The following is a 23,137-nucleotide window of genomic DNA, read 5'->3' as shown; positions in this document are numbered from 1 at the left end:
CCACAAATCAATCTGAATCCCCAAATAAGTGTAACTTGAAAGGACCATTTACCGAAATTACAAAACACAATGACATTAGCAGCATCAATTACCACACATTACTTTCTCTGGAAAGAATCTTATTCTTATTCTCTAAATTAAAATCACACGTGAACAGTCAAAGTACTTTCCTCTACCTGTCCTCTAAAGTCAAAACCCTACTGTGGATATAATAGCTCCATCAGGACTCAGAGAAAAATCCCACTAGAGACTGAAGTATGCCACCCAATGGATGTACTGTCATACTGCACTCATGAAATACATACATAAATTACTTGTAATCCTGTTCAGGTTACCAAAACTACTATTGAGTTACAAAATAAACACCGAAAAATAAAAAAAGGAAAAGTGGTCATAGCAGGGAAAGCACAGCCTTAAGAGTAATGACACCCGATGCTCCTGTGACAATGGTGATACATGAGCATCTCTGGAAGACAAAGACATAGTTCAAAAACACACAGCACTTACTGAATACTCCTCCCAACCTGCAATGAAAGCCGGAAAACTATGAATGGAAACACAGGAGGGTTAGGCTGAAGCTCTTGACACTCAGGCTGGATTACATTTTTCACTCCTTCACTGCATAGTTCAATCTCAGAAATTGCTCCTTCAATATGATTTACATTCAAGCATTACTTATTGAGCACTTACTATATTCAAGGCCCTGTTCTAGATGCTTTCATATATAGCCTTATTTAACTCCTTGAGAGTTTTATTAGTTTTCTCCTAAAAACTGACCTTCTCTTGAGGCTTTTTGTTCATCTTCTGGGAGTCATGGGATCCTACCATTATCTACAGGACTTAATTATGGAAGAATCATTGAATAGGGGACTTGCATACCTACAGAGAAATTTGTCTAGATGAAAAGCTGAAAAACTTCGCCTAAGAAGCAAGAAACAGGAAAAAGAATCAGTAACAATGAGGGGGAAAAAAAAGCAAAACAGAGGGCAATTTTAGCCTACTGTGTGTTCTATTGCCTGATCCTACAAATTGTTAAGCGATCCAAACTGAAAAGCACCAATGAAAAGTTCACATTCTACTATATAAGTCCGATGACTGTACAAGTTTCTACTATTACAAAGCAACGATATGCCTGCCCTGTGGTTTGGCACTGCCAGAAATAAAAAATAGAGTAGACAGGAGAAAGCAAGGAGTCACAATTAGGAGTCCTGAGTTCCAGTTCCATGGCAATCTTTCAGTGCTTCATGTACTCTTGATATTTGAAGAAAAAGAATAATTATGACCTTCTTTGTTATGAAGATTTACAAAATAATGTTGATGACTTTAAAGATGGACAAGCACAGCCTGAGAGTAAATTTATACTAATAATTTACTCCAAGAAACAATGAATAGGAGGCTTACCTAAAGCTATAGACAAACGTCTAAATAGTTATTTTTATACATGGATAACATGTGCTAGGCTTATGAGATCCCAGAGGACTCCAATATCCATAAACTTAAGGAACAATGCTTATCTATGTAACATTATCTTACATTTGTATAGCACTTTTTGTTTTTCAAAGCGTTTTCATGTCTATTATTTCACTTGCACACTTCCCAAAATAATGTGAATATATGGTACATAAAAGTACAATTAGCAAATGATCACCTCAAAAAAAGTAAAAAAATTTTATAAGATGAAATAGCAGTTGCAGTGTTGAAAAACTGAGGGTAGATACAACACAGTTTCATCAATGCAAAATGGTGTTTATCCTTCTGAATTCCACGCTAGGCTTTAGAAAAAATATAGACATGATAAAACATGCCAACATACCAACTTACTCTATTGGAAAGCTGACACTGGAGCTTACTACTGAAGAAAGACTTTTTTACCCACCTGGAAAACTGAAAAACACTGGAATCCAGAGACTTAAGTTGAAGAGCAGTAATTCTACTTTCTTCTCCAATGGATGGGGACAGACGAGGGCTATCAATAACCTCATCTCCAATTGTCTTATTATTCAATCCAGACATATCTTGAACAGTAGAGATCCTCAGTGGATGAGTGAATACCTAGCAAAGAAAGAAATGATTCATAAAGTTCTCAATTTCAAGCCAAATACACCAAAGGATGGATTAATCCCTCTGATGCTAGGAAAGAACACTTGGCCAAAGAAAAAGAACCTGTTTACTATACAAAACAACAGCACACAGTAAGGTACACTAGGACATGGAACCCAGGAAAGTTCAGTTATCAACCTTATCAGATGAACACCAACAGATCTCTTCCAACTCACATATTGGCTCATAACGAGTTATCCCACCCATAACATAAACCCAGGCCCCTTATATTACTGTCTAATTCTCTCTTTTCACCCAATCTGAGACTGGATTTTCACTTCCCTGAGATCTGTAACGAAGGCAGGGGTGGAGGGGAATACATTGCAGCAAGAGTGTCTGTGCTGGTTTTGGAGAAATGCATGCGAGAGACTAATGTAGTGCATACACACAGAGACATGCACCTGGGGTCTTGTGGGAAAGCCAGTTCATGAACACAGTATGAATGATTAAGGTGAAGGAATATAAAGAGGAGGTAAACTGAATGATGACAGGGCAATCCCAGGAAACCTCCCAATCTCTATATCAGACTATTAAGCCAAGATATTAGAGTATGAAGCCTGATTATTCATATGCCTTGGTATTGGCAGGATATGAAAAGAATTACCACTAAATTGCCCTATCCTCACCAGTCTGACCTATCCTGATTGAGTGGGTGGAAGGTGAATCTAACATGCGACTAGCAGGTCTCTCTGGGAAAGAGGGTCAACAGGAAAATCATGCAGAAAGGAAGGTTGGGTGGGAAAGATATATGGGTGCTATGGTGGCTGTCAGAAAAGGAGTGTCCCTGAAAGGACGGCCAACCTTATTGCACCCTTCAGCGTCCGGAGTTGGGCAATCATGTCCGAGAGACAGTGCTCCTGAAAATTCAAAACAGCAAAGTCTTTATAAAGCCAGCCAGCCTGAAAGCAGGGATGGGAAGAGACACAAAGAACCACCCCTTTTTATAAAGAGGAAGGAGGAAGGATTCACCCCTGAATCCTGGCATCCTAAGAAAGAAGGGAAAATTCAATACTCAATAAGAGTAACCTATATGACAATGGCACACAATCCTAAATATTCTGTGACACTGAATGTGACATTCATACTGTCCAGAATCAGTACTGAATCTGAATTTGGGAAATAAATGATTTGGTTCTACTATTTTTCCTGAAACTTAGTTGATGATCTGACCATAGGTCCTCAGTAACAACAGACATTAAAGCAAAACCAAAGCTCCAATGAAAAAAGGACCACCAGAAAAAACTGTTCATTTTTCTACGCAGCTTTCAAGACTGCTGATTCCTTCAACTTATATCCTCTGCTGGGGAAAATTTTGAGTGAGAAAAGGAAGGGGATTGTCTGTCTCTTACCTGGTGGTTCTCATTTTCCATAGGCACTTTCTTCTTCTCAACAGTTTGATCTCTAGGGGAAGATAAAGTGTTATTTAGTTCACTCATGAAACTTCTCAGCTTGGAATGGATTACCAGTTGTAGATTTGTTATATCCCTTCTAAATTAGAAACTCTGTGAGCGCCACTGAATAACAAGTTTCCCATACTGAACTATACTGCTGATGAGAGATTTCAAATGACTCAGTAAATAAGAAGGAACTAAAAACAATCACTAGTTGAGACATTCAGGAGGTGGTTATAAGGAATAAAGAACTGGGAAAACAAAAAGGTAAGGAAGGAAATCATTCAAAATCCTCATCCCCAAAATAGTAATCTTTGTTCTCAAAACTCCCCTGTCCTACTAGTAGGGGTCAGGCTGTTTTACTCTATGATATAAGAACACTGCTTCAGAAATACTCAACTGTTTCTTAGCTTTGTTCAAGTACAGGTCTTCATCAATGAATTCTTGTTCCTCTGGAACAGAGCATCTCCTGCAGTAGAGAAAAGGAATCATCTTTTGGAAGTATAATTAATATGCCCTTTACCTTTTATACTTTACTTCCTTTACAACTATGACAGGGCAGGTTAACAATCCTCTAACATTCAAGACTTCAGAACCTTTCCACGTCACAAAACTTGGGGGCAGGCTAACATGAAGCAGTTCATTTTTCAAGGCCTACTGTCATGTAACTATTTTGGTGCATAAACACCTTCATCCTGAAATATTCAAGGTACATGACTACTACAAAATTCATATTATTGTAGACGCAAGAAATACAATCTCTATTTTTACACAGTAAAGTTCAAACATGTGAGAGATTTGTTCAAGGTTCCACACTAAGGAAATATTGCTCAGACTAGAACCTAGGTCTTTTGCCTCTTGTCTACTAAGAAAATAGTTCTCAAGGTGCAGACTAGAAGTATGAAGATATCTAAGATTAGATAATAATGTCTGAAGAAGAAAAGTCAGAGGCTATGATAAACAGAGAGCAGCAATAAGGGACTAGGAGATCACACTGTAAAAAAACCAGAACAGAGATTAGCAAAGAAGAGATAAAAGAGAATTCTATACATGAAAGGACGCGTTCTATATATAAAGCAAGAAGAAAATAATTTTAGGAATAAAAACCGAAAGGAGGGCAGTGCAATGGTGGATTAGTGGCAGAATTCTCGCCTGCCATGCCAGAAACCTGGGTTCGATTCCTAGTGTCTGCCCATGCAAAAACAAAACAAAACAAAACAAAAAACAAAAACAAAAAACCTGAAAGGAGTAATAGAAAATTTATTCAATGAACAAAAGTGATCCTAGAAATAGAAATAATCATTGGAAATCCTACGTTATATCCATTTTATAGGGGGCAAACTGGCCTGGAAGTACATGTCTCCTGGACTAAGTGTAAACTAATAGGAAGGAGGGACATAATTCAATCATATTCTAATCACACAATTCCATTTCCTATTCATGGAGAGGTGCACAGGTACATCTGGAGACTATGGGAAAATGTTTACACATTACAGACACAGACTTCATTTACTTGATTTCCTCCTTATAGCTTTTTTCCTAAAATGCATACTGTTTTAGCACGTTTTTTTAAATCAGCATTTATCCTTCCAAAAATAACTTTTTAAATAAAGTAACAGCTGAACAAAAGCAAACTGGTTTATTATTATGAGCCTATGTGACTATCAAGCCAATTCAATAAATATTTGTTAAATTGTAATGCCCATGGATATGCCAAGCACTATGTTAGATGTCAGGAAGACAAATACGTAAACAAACAGCATTCAATATACAATAGGTACTATAACACAGATTCAGGTGTAGTAGCCATATGAAGAAAACTGTAAACCTTTAAGGCTCTTGGTCTCAAAGAGTTTACAGTCTCTGGAAGAGCAAAAGTATATATATATGAACAATATACAAAATAAGAGAAAACAGTATGTAAACAAATGTCAAGAAGTGAATACCATAGGAAGCCAGAGTAAGACTACTATAAACAATTTTCAACAGGAAAAGTATCACACCAAGACAAGCGCCCCAGATGGATGTGATTTGGATAGATGGATAGAATGCAGAAGGTCACTGCAAGCAAGAGGAAAGGCACTATTAAAGTCATGGATGAGGAAAGAGAATAGTCTGTGTGGGGAATACTGAAGCCACAGGACTGACTAAAGCACAGGGTTTGTATTAGGGTATAAGGAGAATGAAAAGGCTGGATATGTCAGGTGGGATCAGCTGGCACAGAGGCTTGAATACCAGGCTGAAGAAGAAAAATAGTTAAGAATATAGAGACATATCAGGAGTTACCTCAGCATAATACTGAGTACTGAAACCTTACCTGTACTTTGGATGGGAATTATAGTAACAAAACCATCTTGCAGGTAAAGTAGATGGATCAACCTTTCCAGGAAGCTTCCTCCACTTAAGACACTCATCACACTGTACCCATGTCTGGTCAGGAATCTTCCTGAATGGGGGAAAGGAGAAGTATGACTGTGTACATCCTAGCTCTGTCCTTTATCTTACATTAAAAAGGTACATCCTTGGGTGGTGCGATGGTGGCGCAACAGCAGAATTCTAATCTGCCATGGCAGAGACCCAGGTTCAGTTCCTGGTGCCTTTCCATGTTAAAAAAAAAAAAAAAAGGCACATCCTAAAAGTGTAAGAACATAATTTTATAGATGAAAGATCTGAGAAATGTCATCATTCATCGTCAAAAATGTAAACATTTTTAACTTCATAATGATAAAACTAAAGCAGATACCAACAGGTATTAACATGGTGAGCTACCAATATTTATGAACGTCAATAATATTTATCCTGGAATCTCTTGTTTTAAGCAAGAAAATAGGATAATTTTTACTTAAAATGTATTAAGAAAAAATGTTATACATATTACAATATTTCCAAGGATTAAAACTCCTAGAAACATTTTGCTTGCTTCTGTCCAATCGCACGACAAGTTTAAAATACATTTAGAAGAATCACTGAAGCACTGTCATCAAAACGACTACTGCAATTCCCTGAAGAAAACTCCCTACTGCTCTTTTTCTTTCCTTTATAAAAAGCCTTTGTTAATACTTCAATCAAAATTGTATTAGGTCCATAATCCCCAAATTAACCTTAAAAAGTAATAAAAATTTGATTAAATTTCATACACAGAAATGGTAGCTCCAGACCAACAGTCAGGTTAAATTATTAAGATAAAACTCTTTCAGATTTCTACTTTTAACCCTTTCCCACAGTAGTAGTCAGTACTTCAGGTATGAAAGGAAGGCTGGAGTGGGAAGGAGGAAGGCTGGAAAAAAGACACAGAAAGAGGGTAGAGGGACACCCTCAGGCCAATTCAAGCAACACAATTTAATTCAAGACAGGTTTTATATATGTTACATTTATACTGTTCTTTTATTAGACATTTCAATAGAGTAGTGTGGTTTTTCATTTCTTAAACATCTTCCTTATCTTTTTTTACTTTCTTATCTTTTTAAATAGTTTGTTTCTAGTTATAAAAGTAATATAAGCTCATTATAGAAAACCCTCAAAATAATGAAAGATACAAGGAAGAAAATAAAAGGCATTCAATTTACCATTCAAATGTAGTAAGCTTCTCTTTTTTTTAAAAACCCCATTTTAACAAAGAAAGTTTGCATATATTTTTAGATATTTTTAAATAGTTTGTTTCTAGTTATAAAAGTAATATAAGCTCATTATAGAAAACCCTCAAAATAATGAAAGATACAAGGAAGAAAATAAAAGGCATTCAATTTACCATTCAAATGTAGTAAGCTTCTCTTTTTTTAAAAGACCCCATTTTAACAAAGAAAGTTTGCATATATTTTTAGATTTTACAGCTTTGTATCGTCTAAGCTCCAGGCTGCTCCAGCCTTGCAACCTCTAAACTCTTAAGCTCAGGCCTGACCTCTGGTGTTTATATATTTCCATACAACTACTATTTTCTTTAGAGCCCGAGCCAGCTCTAAAGAATTACTACAATTTCATAGTAGTAAGAGAGGAGAGGAAAGGTCATTTTAGCTTTGGGTCTACATGCACACAAAGAGAGCCTTCTGTAGAAACATGCCAGTATTCCTCTCTCAGAGACAAGCATGCATAGAGGAAGCAATTCCCTGATTTGAATTACATGCTGAGTATTGTAAATTTTTCCATCCAGGCAAACAGGAGAGGTTTTTAGCTCATGCTTGCAGTATGTAGGTATTTGAGGGGACTGTATCATACTCCCCTCACTGCATCCATTCAGAAGAATGTGGCAGTTAAGAACTTAGGTTTGGGGGCCTGTCTACATTTGAACCTTAGCTCTACCACTTACTTCTTGTGTAAATCTAGGGCAAGTTTTACTTAAGCTCTCAGTGTTTCAGTCTCTACATTTGCAAAGTGATGTATGCATATCTCATAGGGTTATTACATGTAAAGAATTTAGAACAGTGCCTGGCATATAAGTACTCAATAAAAGCTTGTATTATGATTCTGCTTCAAGAACGGTTGTACAATACATATATGTACACACACATGCACATCAGCAGTGAATGAACTTTTTCTGTCCATTAATCACTGCTAATTTTAAAAGCAAAAAATGGCATCTTATTTTATTTGCATTTTTTTTTGAAAACCATGAAGGTTGGAGATGAGTTGAGATCTTTAGAATACAAAGATAGTGCTATACAGACAGCAATCAAGTTAAATGTGAAACAGAATTTTAAATTACATTTGTCTTATGATTTCCGGTTTAAAAAACAAACAAACATGTGCCTACTCCAAAATGAAACTTTAACACTGTAATCTTTGTCTAGATGATGGTGTAACCGACTTATATGTATTGTTACTCATTCTATCCTCTGTATTATGCCCCCTTCCCTGGCCTACTGGGGCATTTCATCCTGATCTATACTTCTGTGTATAATTTCCTATCTGAGATTCATAAATTCTATCTTCTTTCTAATATGCTGGGTTCTCTAACTCTCCTCTCAAATACCTTGGTGCAGTTCTAACAATGTTCACCAGTAATACAGAAAACAGAACTTTGCTAGTATTTCTGATCAACTACTGTATGCTAGGCACTGTGCTAGGAATTGTATGTCACCTGATTTAATATACTCAGAAAGGTGAAGTGACTCAATTATCTAAGCTATAAAGAAGTAGATACAGATTTTCAACCTAGGAGTGTTTCATTTAAATGACCATCATTTTCTACCGAATCACTAAATGCAGGATAAATTAATGGTGCTAAATTAATCATAATTGGAATTCAAACCCCACAAGTGTTAAACCAGAACACAGAGGATTAGAGAATGGCACAATTATGTACCTGTGATCTCCTAATTTCAGTTAATTAAACTTTCTGATGTATAAAGTACCACCTTACTCTAGTTTCTTCCATTTTCCCACGTACACTGTGCTAGTTTGAAAGTATTATGTACCCCAGAAAAGCCATGTTTCAATCCTGGTTCAGTCTTGTGGAGGCAGCCATTTCTTTTAATCCTGATTCAATACTGTAGGTTGGAAACTTTTGATGCGATGATCTCCAAAGAGATATGACATACCCAGTTGTGGGTGTGACCTTTTGATTAGATGGAAATGTGACTCCACCCATTCCAGGTTAAGTCTTGATTAGTTTATTGGAATCCTTTAAAAGAGGAAACATTTTGCAGAGAGACAGAACCAACAGAAGCTTCAGAGTCAACAGGAAGAGATGTAGATGCTTGGAGAATAGTTGCTTCAAAAAACAGAGACACGGATGTTTGGAGATGCTTGGAGCCCAGTAGACATCACGATGGTATGTTAAGAAAGCCAGAAACTGGAGAGAGCCAAGGGAAGTCAAGAGATGAAAGCCAGCCCCAGAGAAGCAAAGTTAAGAATCCCCATATGAACATAGGCTGAAAGGAATGGAGCCCAGGAGCAAGGGACCAGCAGATGCCAGCCATGTGACTACAGCTGACAGAGGTGTTCCTGACCCATTGGCCTTCCTTGAGTGAAGGTAACCTCTTGGTGCCTTAATTTGGACACTTTCACTTCCTTAGACCTGTAAACTTGTAATTTATTAAATTCCCTTTTAAAAAGCCAATCCAGTTCTGGTATATCACATTCTAGCAGCTTGCAAACTAACACATCTAATACGTTCACATTATACAGTTTTATTCATGGTACTGGCCTGGCTATGACAGAGCTTTCAAAACTCTCTTGAGATGTCTTTTCCTTCCAATAAGCATTTAGCTTCTGGGCAAGGGCATTTATTGTCAACCTGAAAGAATAAGCAAGACAAAGCATTATATCAAGATTCAGTGATTGTCAAACAATTCTAGAATCTTTGAGAAGCTCATATTTAATACAAGTCAGCAACTTAGAATATTCAGCTAGTTTTGAACTTTCAGAAACTAAGATGAGAATCTACTGCATTTGCAAATTGCATGTCAAGATGACAAAATTTACAATGTTGAATATTTGCTTTGGGTGTGAAGGTAAAAAAGTCATGAGTCTTAAAAAATATCAAGTTCTACAAATTTTAAAGGCTTATAGAATCATGGTGGGGGGTGTAAATTGACATCAGAGGCTTTGACAGAGGACCAAGTTGCAGAATTAGAAAAGAGCCAAATAACAAGTTGATGGAAAGTTATTTGATTGTCAGATAAGGAATATCTATAGGTAAGGAATTCAGGACCCAGAATAACCCACTCTACCTATTACAAATTAATATATATATTAATTAGAAAATGTCTATATAGCTCCACTTTATCCAAATGCTGATCACAGCAGCTTGAGTACCAATGGGCAACAAAGTTCCCTTCAGCCTTCTACTACATAGCTGCTACTGGAACCTCTACCCCAGTTCTGGTTCTTGCCTCTTTCCTTTGTCTCCCTTCCCAAACAAGCAATGGTAGACCCAGTGTCAACAAATGTAATATGTACAAGTCAAACCTGAATTTTACTTTATAAAACTGCCAACTTTCTAATTACTAATTCCTATTTAATTCTACAACTAAGAATTACAACTTAATATAGACCCATACACAACTGGAATACTACAAATTTAGTATTGTTTTAATCTCCTGATGATCTGGGGCCATTCCCCAAAGTTTGAACAGACCTTTTCTTATCTCAATTGGAACTCTTCCTAACCTCCACCTTACTCATGTTAAATTAGATTCTCACTACCCAGAGAAGATTAAAGTCATCATGTATGAGCTCCCTTGTAAAATCTTAATTTTTCCAACCTACCAATATTTCTATCTCTATGTTTACATCCTTCCCTCAAGTCACAGACAAATAGCTATTTCTTGTTTCCTCTTAAAACTCTATTTAACACATCTTTTTTAAAAAGTAGATTAGTGGTTTCCAGGGGCTGAGGGAAGGGGTAAATGTGCAAGGACTGAATAGACATGGTTTCTTTTCAGGGTGATGAAAACATTCTAGAATTTGATAGCGGTGATGGTTGTATAACTTTGTGAACATACGAAAGACCACTGAACTGTATGCTTTAAAATGGCAAAATTTATGATATATGAATCATACCCCAATTTTTAAAACTTTTAAAAAAGGAACCTGTTCTCATGTATTGAGGTAAAATGTTCAGTGCACAGTTCTATCAATTTTGACAAATGCATAGTCATGCATACACTACTGCCTCAATAAAGATAGTTTTCCCATGTCTTATGAAACCCATTCCTTCTCACATCCTTGCAGACCAAGTAGTCATGACAACACCTTGACTTTTTTTAGCCCAGTGAAACTCCTGTGTTGTATTTCTAATCTACAGAACTCTAAGATAACAAATTATAGTGTTGTTTAAAGCCAATAAATTTGTAGTAATTTACCAGCAATAGAAAACTAAAACAGAGGCTGAAAATTGCCATATTTCCCCCCAAAATTTAAAATATCCCATAGCTCCCATATGAGTTCACTACTTGCACCCTGGCACATAGTTTGAGAACTATGGCTCTAGCTGAGGGGTTGGCAAACTACATCCCAAAGACCAAATCCAGCCCATTGCCTGTTTTTGTAAACAAAATTGTATTAGTCCAGCCATGCTCATTCCTTATATATTGTTTATGGTTGCTTTCATACTACAGCAGAATCAAGTACTTGTGAGACCTTATGGCCCGGAAAAACCAAAATATTTACTATCTAGCCATTAACAGACAAATTCTGCCAACCCCTGCTTTAGGATGGGCCTACTCTATCCACCCATATAACTTTATTTCCTTTCACACTCCCTTTATCCCTACTCCCCATACCATTCTAAGTTTCTGTCACTACCTTAGCTCATGCTATAATTCCATCCTAGAATTCCCTTCCCTCCCTTTTCTAAATTCCATGTCCTTTAAGGCACATCTTAAGTCATATTTGCCACCTAAAAACTTTAATATCTAGTCTAATGGCATTTTTTCCTATACCACTCCACTTAGGTTATAGTTCTTTAAATTGCTTCATGTATGTGACTATATGGCATTCAAAATAGAATGTAAATTCCTTAAGGGTAGCAATCATGTCTTGAATTTCCCTGAAAAATTCCACAAAATCCAGCCACTATGCTATGTACCTGTGGGGTGCCCAGTTAGTAAGTCTTGATTACATTTCTTAATCTGTAATTGATTCTAAAAATGTTACAAATTTCAGCCCTGATAGTTTCAGCTGAAACGTGATCTCCACAACTGTTAAAAGTGGTATTACAGATGCCTTACTTGTAGATATTATAGAAGTATAGAATTCTGGTCTACAAGTATGGCTGGCATCTCTTAACATCTATGGTTTTGGTATCAATAATACACCTAGGATGAGTTTTTTTATAGTGGTTAAGCATCTCTAATCCCCCTCTCCAATTTCCTTTTTGCTTGATTGAACACATTTTCATTGTATATAGAATAAACCAAGTAAACAAGGTAATGATGACACAATTGGGACAAGAGTTATGCAAATTCATTATCCTCAAAAGACTCCATATGCAAGACAATACATGATTTCTGGTTTTTTGAAAAATAAGATGTATAGCAGTTATTAAGCTACTTAAGCCAGAAATTCTATATGCTTCATTGAATACATCTACTGTCTACGGAATATCTATATTTGGATCCCCTGCAATAATCTCAAATTCATCTTATCAAAATTAGATATCACAAACGAAGGGTTTAATATTTCTAAACTTTAAAAAGTAGTTTTATTGGGGGGTGGGTGTGGCAAAGATGATATAGAAAGATGTTAAGTGATTTTTAATATCTAATATTTGAATTTCACAAATCTTAATTATTTGGTTAATTATCAGAAATTCACTATTCCCTTCATTCAAAAGAAACCAAAGGACTTGGCTCTGAAATTTTTGTCAAATCAACGTCATTACTAAACCTTCACCTTTAAGATACCCAATTATGAGCCAGAATCATACTTAAAAGGCCATTTTATATAAACCAAGGGCAGGTATTTACCATAGCCACTGACCAAGAAACATTTACTCCCCCTCCCACCAAATTTATTTGGGGTTGTCATCCAAATAGTTGTTTCTTTGTCAAGCACTAAGTACCTAAAACTCTTATGGCACCAAAGAAATTAAGGTACAAAATTTAACTACTTTATTATAGTTTAGGGCACAAAATAAAAGAGAAGAGATTTGGGAGAGTACTTCTCCCCAACTCCAAGAAAAAATGTGCTACTGAGACTTAAAGGAAATGACACCAAATGTCCTAGTGCCTCCTTTCTCTCCTGCCCTTTCATATACTTCCCTCTGCTTAGAATATTCCTCTCCTACTTGTCCACCTGGCAAACTCCTACTTTTCTTTCAATTTTAAGCTCAAATGTAATTTTTTTTGTGTGAAGCCTTTCTTGACCCCCTTAGGCATATTTACAGGTTCTTTCCACTTTGCATATATCCACCATAAAACAATTATTGTACAGTATTTCTTATTTCCATATTTTCTAATCACACTTGTTCACAGGTATCAAGGATTCTTATTTCATCCTTATGTTCCTACTACCTGGCATAAAGGAGATATCTCATAATATCTGAGGAAAGAAGGAATGAGTGATCCCCTAAAGTTTTTAAACTATTCTATCCTGGCATTAACCACTTTTTTTGTCTCCTAAAAATCTCTGCTGGTTTAGCCTCAATGTCAAGTTTTTTTTTTCTGATTAATACAATTATTTTCCTATTAAATATAAAGGCTTCCATTAAGCACACATCTTTTCTGCTTCTCCAAAATTTGCCTCTAAATCTGCTCACTGGCTTCAAGAAAACTTTTGGAACAAACTTCACAAATTGCAGTTTTTTTTTTTTTTAACATACTAAGTAACTTCAGAAACTATCTTTCATTAAGATCAATTTTACCAGAACAAATGACTCTTATGCTCTTTCCTTCCATAACGAGGTAAGGTTGGCCTCAACTGGGCTCCATATTTCAAGTATCAAGAAGCTTTAATTTAAAAATCAAATTATTTTATCTCTTAATCTTGGAAAACAGATTTGAAAGAATTATCAATTATCTGGCTAGTTTTAGAGGTTTCAGAGAATAGACTCAAATCTGAGAAACTACCAGAATTGTCTCAGATTAAGTGACTTACCGGTACTCCTTGGTGTACTCAAAGTCTTGTTTGTTGTAGGCAAGTTTCAGGAAATTGCATTCAATGACTCCAATTACACCCACACCTTCTCCACGAGTTGGCTTAGAAGACAAATATTAATTTCAAACTTACATTACCGTTGACAGCCTGAAGGCATTTCCTTTTGATTCCAAACAATAATAGATTACATAATTATGATGGGCAAGGAAAGGTCATCAAGATCTATACAAACACTCAGAATGTACTTCAATAGAATGACTGCAAGCATCACATTGAACTAGAATATCTAACAAATTCTAGGTCAGAGATTTTCAAACTATAATCCATGGATCCCTATGATCCTTCAGGAATTAATAGCCATCTCTACTTCACATACACTACCTCCACTTTCATCTATTTTATATTCCAGCACTGCCATAAATTCTCATTTGAACAAAGAATTGATTACTAAAAAATCAAGTTCATAAACTACCGTTCTAGGGAACTGAAACCAAACCTCATCCAAACAATAAATTTAAGGATGCTATGTAATCATCACACCTTATCTAGTAAAATAAACATTTTTTTTCACATATTTAGGCCACTAATCAACTACTAAAGAGAGATTTGCAGTGATTTTTAATTAAAAGTTGAAGAAAAAGGTTATAGGATTTTAAATCATTTTTTTATTCTTTAATGGAAAGAATTAAGTCAAGGTATAATTAGCCTTGCACAGAAACATGAGTTGTGTAAAGATAATACAACAAGGAAAGGCAAGACAGGCTGAAGGCCAGCTATCCTGAGTCTTACATAAGTCTGTCCTACTATGTAATATAAAGCAGTTTATCATTCTTTGTGCTTTAGCGATCTTATCTGTAAACAGGGAATGAATGGGATACTTATAGAAATTACTACTTTAAATTATCTCAAAAACATTAAACAAGATGGTAACATTTATATAGTGATTTTCAGTTTATAAAGTATTTCCATATGATTTGTCTCACTTAACTCTCTGAACCCTGTAAACTTTGGGATAGGAAGAGCAGATAAAATTATAATTGTTGGTTTTATTTTACAGATAAATAAATTGAGCCTCAGATAAATTCAATTTGCCCAACACTACAGAGCTTGTAAATGGAAAGCTAGGACCCAAATTCTGGTCTTCAAACACAAAATTTTATGCCCTTCCCACCTTGCCTTATTGCAACCTTAAACACTAATAAAGTTGATCACATGGTGATGATGTTGGTAATCTGATTCTACCTCTTATTAGCAGTACCTAGAAAATATATCCAGTAAAGTTCCTCGGTTGATTAATATCTACAAAAAATATGAGAGAGAAAGTTTTTCAACACAAGCTGGCTCACTGATAACACAGAATTCCAGGGATCAGATTTTTTTTTTTTAGTTTGGTACATTTGTTATAATTCAACCCCCATAAGATGGGAGTAAAAGCCACTGAGTTTATGCCCTTTGCAAGTTTTCTTTCTACTCCTTCCAGTCCTCTATGACAAAGAATCATTAACCACTCACCTTCACCTGGCATCCCACCTTCTCAAACGACTTTATGAGTCGGTTATTATGATACATCATTACTCCAAACTGGTTACTGTTCTTGCAAGAGAATCCAAAAGTGATTCTCACCTGCTTATTCTGAGAAGAAAATCATTAAGGAGGCAAACAAGCACCTGGGACTTTAGCAGACAAAATGCTGTGCTATATTATAGCAAAAAGAAGAGAATGATTAAATAAATGTGGTACATCCACATGATGGCCTATTATGCAGCTTTTAAAATTATACCCTTAAAAAATTGGGAGAACATTTAAGAAATGTTCAGAATATAATAAATAAGCATTATCTAAAAATGCATGCATATAAAAATATACATAAAAGATTAAGCATATATACCAAAATACCATCAGTAATTAAAAAATTCAAAAGTAACAACAAAATATTTCTTAACCATCTTGGTAGGAGTTCAATTTGCTGCTAGGTCTCACAGGCTCTGATGAAAGTTGTAAATGGTACAACACAAATCCATACAAGTATAGGCAATAAGATAAGTCCTGCTAATGATACAAAACACAATGAAAGCAAAAGTACCAAGAACAAAATCACTTTTAATGGTAAAAGACAATGAATTTTCCTGTAGCAATATGTTATGGAAAGAAGTTTACAAGCTTGGTGTTCTAGTTTGCTAGCTGCCAGAACACACCAGAGACAGATTGGCTTTTAATAAAAGGGGATTTATTTTGTTGGTTCTTCAGAGGAAAGGCAGCTAACTTTCCACTGAGGTTCTTTCTTACATGGAAGGCACAAGATGGTCTCTGCTGGTCTTCTCTCCAGGCCCCTGGGTTCCAACAACTTTCCCCAGGGTGACTTCTTTCTGCATCTCCAAAGGCCTGGGCTGAGCTGTGAGTGCTGAGATGAGGAATGCCGAGCTGCTTAGGCTGTGCTACATTGCGCTCTCTCATTTAAGCACCAGCCAATTAAGTCAAACATCACTCATTGCAGCAGACACGCCTCCTAGCTGACTGCAGATGTAATTGGCAACAGATGGGGTTCACGTACCATTGGCTTATGTCCGCAGCAACAAGACTAGGTATGCTCACCTGGCCAAGTTGACAACTGAATCTAACTAACACACTTGGATAGGTGAAATTAAGAGAACTAATGCCTTATGTCAAACATGAATAAGAGAGTTTTAATAATCCCTACTTGATTTAGGAACCAAGGTGAGAGAATGAAAAAGATAAAAGGAGACAGAAAAACAGATTTTCATTAGAACAAACAAAGAACTCTTCATATCCAAATGAGTTGAATGAAAATTTATTTTTGTTGCCTATGCAAAAAAAAATGATCTCCATTGTCTCCCTCTAAATGACAAGTTACTTACAGCAAAACCATGTGACAAATGGGTCAGTTATGAGAGAAAAATATGACACAAATGTGTATACAACACATTAATGTTTGACTCAGAATATATAATGTTCTGGGCTCCAGAAGCTCAAATCAAATATCAAGTAAGCCCCTACTCTGATGGAAAAACAAAACAAGACAAAACTCGCTGAAACAAACAAGCCAAAATCCCACATAATAAAATTTAAGTTTTAAAGATAAAGATTGTCAAATACTTGTCTTCTGTAGTACACTTTTAACTTTCTATATTATGGGGTAGGAGGTTTCCCAAACTAGAATAGGGAGAAAGAACAAGGAGGAAAGACGAAGCCTTTTATAATTAAGGAATAAATAAGTCTGCATCATTAATCTTGTTCCTCAGTGACTTTGGGGGAAATTTTATGAGGAGTTTAATTTTCTCTTGCCTACAGTGAATTATTTAGGCTAAATTCTAATATTAGACAATAAATGGTTTAATAGGAAAGGGGACAGAGAAGAGTTGAAATACATATAAAATGCCTGCATATGAGTTGCTCTGATAGAAATTCACAAATGAAAGAAGCTGGAGATAGAAATGTGGAGCAAAGGTCACCTTGTGACACATTAGTGACATCTTAGGGATATTCATATATATCCTGAAACAGTAGTTGGGAAGCACTTTTCTAGACCAGCTCTGTTAAACCTATAGCACTAAGATCCTATTCTACATATGGTGATATAAAAATTAACTTACCTATACACTGTAACATTGGTAGCACTGGCTTTGTTAAGTTGGATTTGTTTAGGGCTTTGAAAAAAGTTTCCTATTAGACAAAGTATATGTTTTAGTTTCTGGCTGCTAAAATAAATATCATATAGTTAGTTGGCTTAAACAATGGGAATTCATTGGCTCACAGTTTTGAGGACAGGAGAAGTCCAAAATAGAGGCATTAGTAAGGCAATGTTTTCTACCAGAAGACTGTGGCATTCCGGGACTGGCTGCCGGCAATCCTTGGTCCTTGGCTCTTCTTTCACATGGCTTATCTTCTCCCTTCTCCTCCAAGTTCTTCTGTTGATTTCCATTTCCAGCTCTGACTGCTCCCTGTGGCTTCTCTCTCCATCTGACTTTCACTCTTCTTATTAAGGACTCCAGGAATCAGGATTAAAGCCCAATCTGATTTAGCTGGGCCACACCTTTACTGAAGTTAACATCTTGAAGAGATCTTATTTACAATGGGTTCCCACACCTATCAGAATTATGGATCAAGACCAACAGCATGTCCACACTGGGGTACACAATTCAACCCACCATATATGTTCTCAAAAAGAGAGAATTTATCTGTTTATGAGTAACAACTACATAACTTTTTAAAGAAGGGAATGAGAATTTCTAATTTTTAGTCAGGGAATAAAAAGCAAAGCAAGCTAAATAATACTTTTAATAAAGCAAATAAGAATTAGAACATGTTTCTTGGCATAACAGCTGTGCTTAGTTACTAGAAAATAAGTTACACAAGCAATTTTTCATAATGGTTTATGAGTTCTCAGCCTCTGAAAGATTTTTTTTTGCCTAAAAAGCCATAAACAAAGATGACCCTACCTAATTCCATAGTTCACCTCAAGATTATCTCTAGTGTCTGAAATCCATTCCCAATGCAATCGACGTAGAAGTGAAAAAAGTGACTGCTCTTCAAATGACTGTCATGAGATGTACTGGGAAATCCATATCAAACCTGTTGAAGATTCATCTCAACCTTAAAAAACAACCTTTAATTTCTATTCTCTTAAATTTTATCAATGTCTGGGCCTGTTACAACAAAAATCACACTATAAGCAAAAGATTCACAAGCTTTAGTAAATATTTTACTTATTTTCAATCAATGTAATATATAAGAAAATTCCAGCATAAACCAAACTACATAGATTATTTTACCAGAGATTCTCAAATCTAGGTACCCACTATCATCAGCTGAGGAGTCTTCTTTTTAAAAACCAAGATTTCTTACACAAAATAAAGATTTCAAAATCAGAACCAGTCTCTCTGAAATCTCAGGAATCTGCATTACTTAACATTTTCTGGGTGATTTCTGATACATGTGGCACATATATTGGCAACCTGGAAATCTAATCAGGAAATGAAGAGATCACCTTCATGTAGTTGTTAAGGATACTGTGAAGGTAGGTTTATATATATCATATCCTACATTGGCCAGGCTCTTGGCAATCATCTGGGTAGTCACCTTCTTTTGACGTAGAAAAATTTTCATGCGTGGCTTCATATATAAAACACCACAAAATGCCTATGAACAGTGAATAGAAAGTTATTGCACAATATTGCTAATTCTACTGACATCCCCCTAAAACAATGCTAGCAACTGAGGTTTATTCTGGGCAATGATTTGGCTCAGTTTCTACACCTTGTTATACTATGTCAACTACTACATTAAAATGCTACTGACTATATTAGCTAAACTTTTCCGGTGGTAATAGTCAAGAGAAATTCTACTACATGGCTAAAAGGTCATCATGTTTATATAGCTAAAATGAAATTGAATTCTAGAATATTTTCATGTTACAGGAAAACTTACCTCTCATTGTTGAAGAGAAACCACTCTTACTCACCCGTAAAGAATACTCTGTTTCTGGCAGCTCAGAAGTAACATCATCAGTCTCCTTTTCTTCTGTGCCAAAATCTGATACCAGGATGTCATACTGATCTGTATCAAAGTCCAATTCAGCCTTTCCATCTTTATTTCTGAGTAAAAGAGACAAGTACCAATCTAACAAAAACTGGCTCAAAAGGACAAAAATGTACCAGGAAGAATTCAAGAGAAAAGAAATAATATTAACCAAAACTCAGGTATCTATTTTTTTTCCTAATTACCAGCGCAAAGGAACTACAAACCACTTAGTTTGAGAATCACACAATATTTAAAGGAACTTCCAGTCTCAACAAATCTACCGTTTCAGAGATAGTGCTGCCAATTTCAGAGGAAAGGAAAATAAAAAGAATGTGGGAATGTCTGTAATCCAATAAATCAAATGGATGTAGCTATCTTTGAAGAAGGACCTTAAAATAGATTTCAAATTGCTGGGTATTGTTGGATAAATCACTCAATATCATTTTTCCCTAGTGAATGAATAAATGAACCAAAATCTATTTCTAATAACTTTAGCGATAGTATAAGAACTAATGAGGTATCAAGATATTCCAAGATCTAACCCTATTTCTTAGAGAGAAAAAAGAAACAGCATATATTTGCTAGTGCTCTAGGATACTGCTCATGGAATTATCATTCAAATATAATAGTACTAATATTACTCTCATAAACAGTTTCCTTCCCATACTCATTTTGGACCACTTAGCTTTGGTCCTTTCCAAGACCCTGGCTACATCACTAACTACTGCCAGAGAAAAAAGATGAGACATCTTTATTCCTGGAAAAACTCAGAGCAAATAATAGGTTAGAAAGAAAACACATAGTTCAGAATAATAGCTCCCAAAATTGGTTCTGTAGAACAGCAGTCTCCCAAGATCCTCTTAAATAAGAAATAAATGTTTCAGTTAAAATACAATTCCCAGCCCTCAGAACCACCTTAAGCTCTAGTGATATCTCCCCCTCATATTTCAGTGCTCCATCAGCTCCTGAAAATGTAGCTCCTTCCTCAGGGCTGAGCCAGAACCACCACTATGTGTACCTTGGATAAAGCCCATGTCACTGTAATAATATATTCTGAATTTTCCAGGATAATCCTGATTCTCAGTATGCCATCCCACTCTAACGCACATTCCCTGAGGAGGTTCCCTGTCTTCTTTGTCCCTCACTATCTAAGAAAAAGAGGTCTGTAGAAGCGTTTATAAAAATTGGGGAATACTGTCCACTATATTGTTCTGTTAAATATTCTGAATGCACATTAATATGTTAAGCCTCTGAGAAGTCCTGCAGTAAACCAACATGGTAAGCTTTGTTAATGCCATCTTTTTCCAACATTATTTGACCACATGATCTTTTATTCACATAACACCTAGTACCATACAACTGCGAAAGAGTATACAAAAAAAACCCTGCTCAGTGTGTGTGTATCACCGGAAACACCTCAGGAAAATGATCCCTTATAATAAGATTATATTACTTGAGGTTTTCCCAGTAGGAATGAGGAAAATTTGAATTATAGTGTGTAAGCCCTCATTACTTTCTTCTTTTTAATTTAAAGTACTCTCTGTATAAACCAGCAGGGTTTTTATATGTGTTACCCAGCTAAAAAAAGGGACTAAATACGTGATAAAGTAGAAAAGTAAGACTGAATATATCTGAAACTCTGTTCTATTAAACCTATCAATAACACCTCTATTTTATTTTAAACGTTTTTAGGTTTTAGCAGTCACTCTTAAATATATTCTATTTGGCATGACAGGATCAAAAAGTGATCCACTCTAGAATATTTCTAGTTTTTTTCAGCTCTGAATACATGAGCACAAGCCAATCTCATCAGTTTAAAGTTATCTATTTCAAAGATTTTTATACTTCTGATCCAGGTACTCTGAAAGCACTAATATAGAGGTCCCTATTTTTTTTAAAGATCCTGGCATGCTTTGTTACCCTAATTTCTCCTTCTCATACTTCATTTTCATTGTCAAATAGGTAAAATATCATTTATTTATCTAAAAGCAATGCCCGTGAATACGAAATAGATATTCAAAAAGGATTCTGTGGACCTTAGAATAATGCTGAACTCTCCAGGTTATTTGTGGTGACAGCCTCAGGACAGGCATGTTTCCCCTTTATCAAGCTCCACACTTTACCTACAAGAACAACCATCTCAAACAGAGATGTGGTTCTAAGACAAAGTTAACCAAAGACATGCAATGAGATACAGATATGTATCAAAATTTGTCTGGTCTGTTTCTCTAGAGATACTTATTTAAATGTGCTTTTTCATACTATCTTTGCTTTTTAGAATCTACCACCCTTGAAATACTATACCTGCGGATGTTCCAAATGAGAACACGAGTGCCTTTTTTGCCTGGGATGGCATCAAATTGGGAGAGCAGGTCATTTTCACTGTTGAAAACTGAATAGTTCAAGATGGCTTCTAGGCTGGGCAAGGAATCCTCAGTAATAATCATTTTTTGTAGAACCAAATATAGTCAAAGAAAAATTAGTATCTTAAGAGGATGCTAACAGGAAGGAAAATCTGCCTTTTGGGTTGTTTGTTTAGAGAAAAATGTGGACATCAAGCACGGGGATTACTGCTATAGAAGAAAGGAACAGAGAAAAATGGGGAAAGGTTGTAGAGACAAACCCCAAATCAGTAATCCTTACGGAACATAGCTTCAAAGATACAATGTAAAAACAAAGACAGTCCTTCATTTGAGAAATAGATCAAAGGCTGAATTTTTAGACTCTTCAGAAGCAATTAATTCAAACCTTACTGCTGCATTACAAGAAAATCTTGCTGTCCAATATTAGGGAAATTAGCTCTTCTGCCCTTAGATAAGGTGTGGAATAGTATGATTCTAGGAGTATGAAAACATATGTAGTTATCCTTAGGAATAAAAAAAGAGAAGCCCTGAGAACTTTAAAATAGTGGGGGTGGGCAGGATGAGGAGATAAATAGATCAAATCTCTTACAATGAATATTTCAATATAGACATTTCTAAGCCTCTGTCAATGGTCCACTTATTTTTAAAATATTTAATAGAGGGAAATCCCAGTTAAAATTAAGGCATTTGAATACCTCTTTCAATACGAAAGCCAGATTTGACCTGAAGAGGTTTCCATCAAAATAGTGAGATTTAGACTAATTTTTAACCAACATTCTTCATTTCCAGAAAGGATATTGTTTTGCTGGTTGAATGGAACAATTGGTACAATAACTGCCTGGGCCTGGACACATTCCAGATAGGTCTGTGATAGGAGTCCAACAGTGAGAGTACCCCCATTCTTGGTGAAGACAAGAGCATCTTTTCCTAGCCGCATGGAGCCTGACTTGAAACCATTACCAAAGACCCCGATGGGACACTGGCTCTTCTTTATTACTTTATCTGTAAAGCCAAAGCTGTAATTACACAAGAAAAAAGAAATCAGAAAGGTGAAAAGCATCCTAAGATAGTGACAGGCAGAATATTTGGCTTGCAAATGAAAAATACTTGTAAAAGCCCCTCCTTCATTTTTCCTTTCGGTATTTCTGGGCAAAACTACTGAGTTAAGAACATAAGAAATTACTATAGCAAAATGGGACTGATTTTCCT

At 35.8% G+C, this 23,137-nt stretch overlaps 1 protein-coding gene across 1 annotated transcript in view; it reads right to left on the bottom strand.

The window, feature by feature from the left end:
- The window catches only part of MORC4 (MORC family CW-type zinc finger 4), a 61,437-nt gene that overhangs the window by 26,998 nt on the left and 11,302 nt on the right, over positions 1–23,137 (bottom strand). The window contains 11 exon segments of the mRNA XM_077144921.1: positions 1,877–2,052; positions 3,450–3,501; positions 3,892–3,960; positions 5,809–5,937; positions 9,613–9,723; positions 14,028–14,128; positions 15,540–15,659; positions 19,056–19,184; positions 19,507–19,639; positions 21,870–22,017; positions 22,727–22,944. Of these exon segments, the coding sequence (XP_077001036.1) occupies positions 1,877–2,052; positions 3,450–3,501; positions 3,892–3,960; positions 5,809–5,937; positions 9,613–9,723; positions 14,028–14,128; positions 15,540–15,659; positions 19,056–19,184; positions 19,507–19,639; positions 21,870–22,017; positions 22,727–22,944 (1,386 nt within the window).

This window comes from Tamandua tetradactyla, chromosome X, assembly GCF_023851605.1.
Source record: "Tamandua tetradactyla isolate mTamTet1 chromosome X, mTamTet1.pri, whole genome shotgun sequence".
NCBI classification, from domain to species: Eukaryota; Metazoa; Chordata; class Mammalia; order Pilosa; family Myrmecophagidae; genus Tamandua; species Tamandua tetradactyla.
The sequence above is the reverse complement of the archived record's forward strand: the minus strand, read 5'-3'. Positions and strand labels throughout refer to the sequence as shown.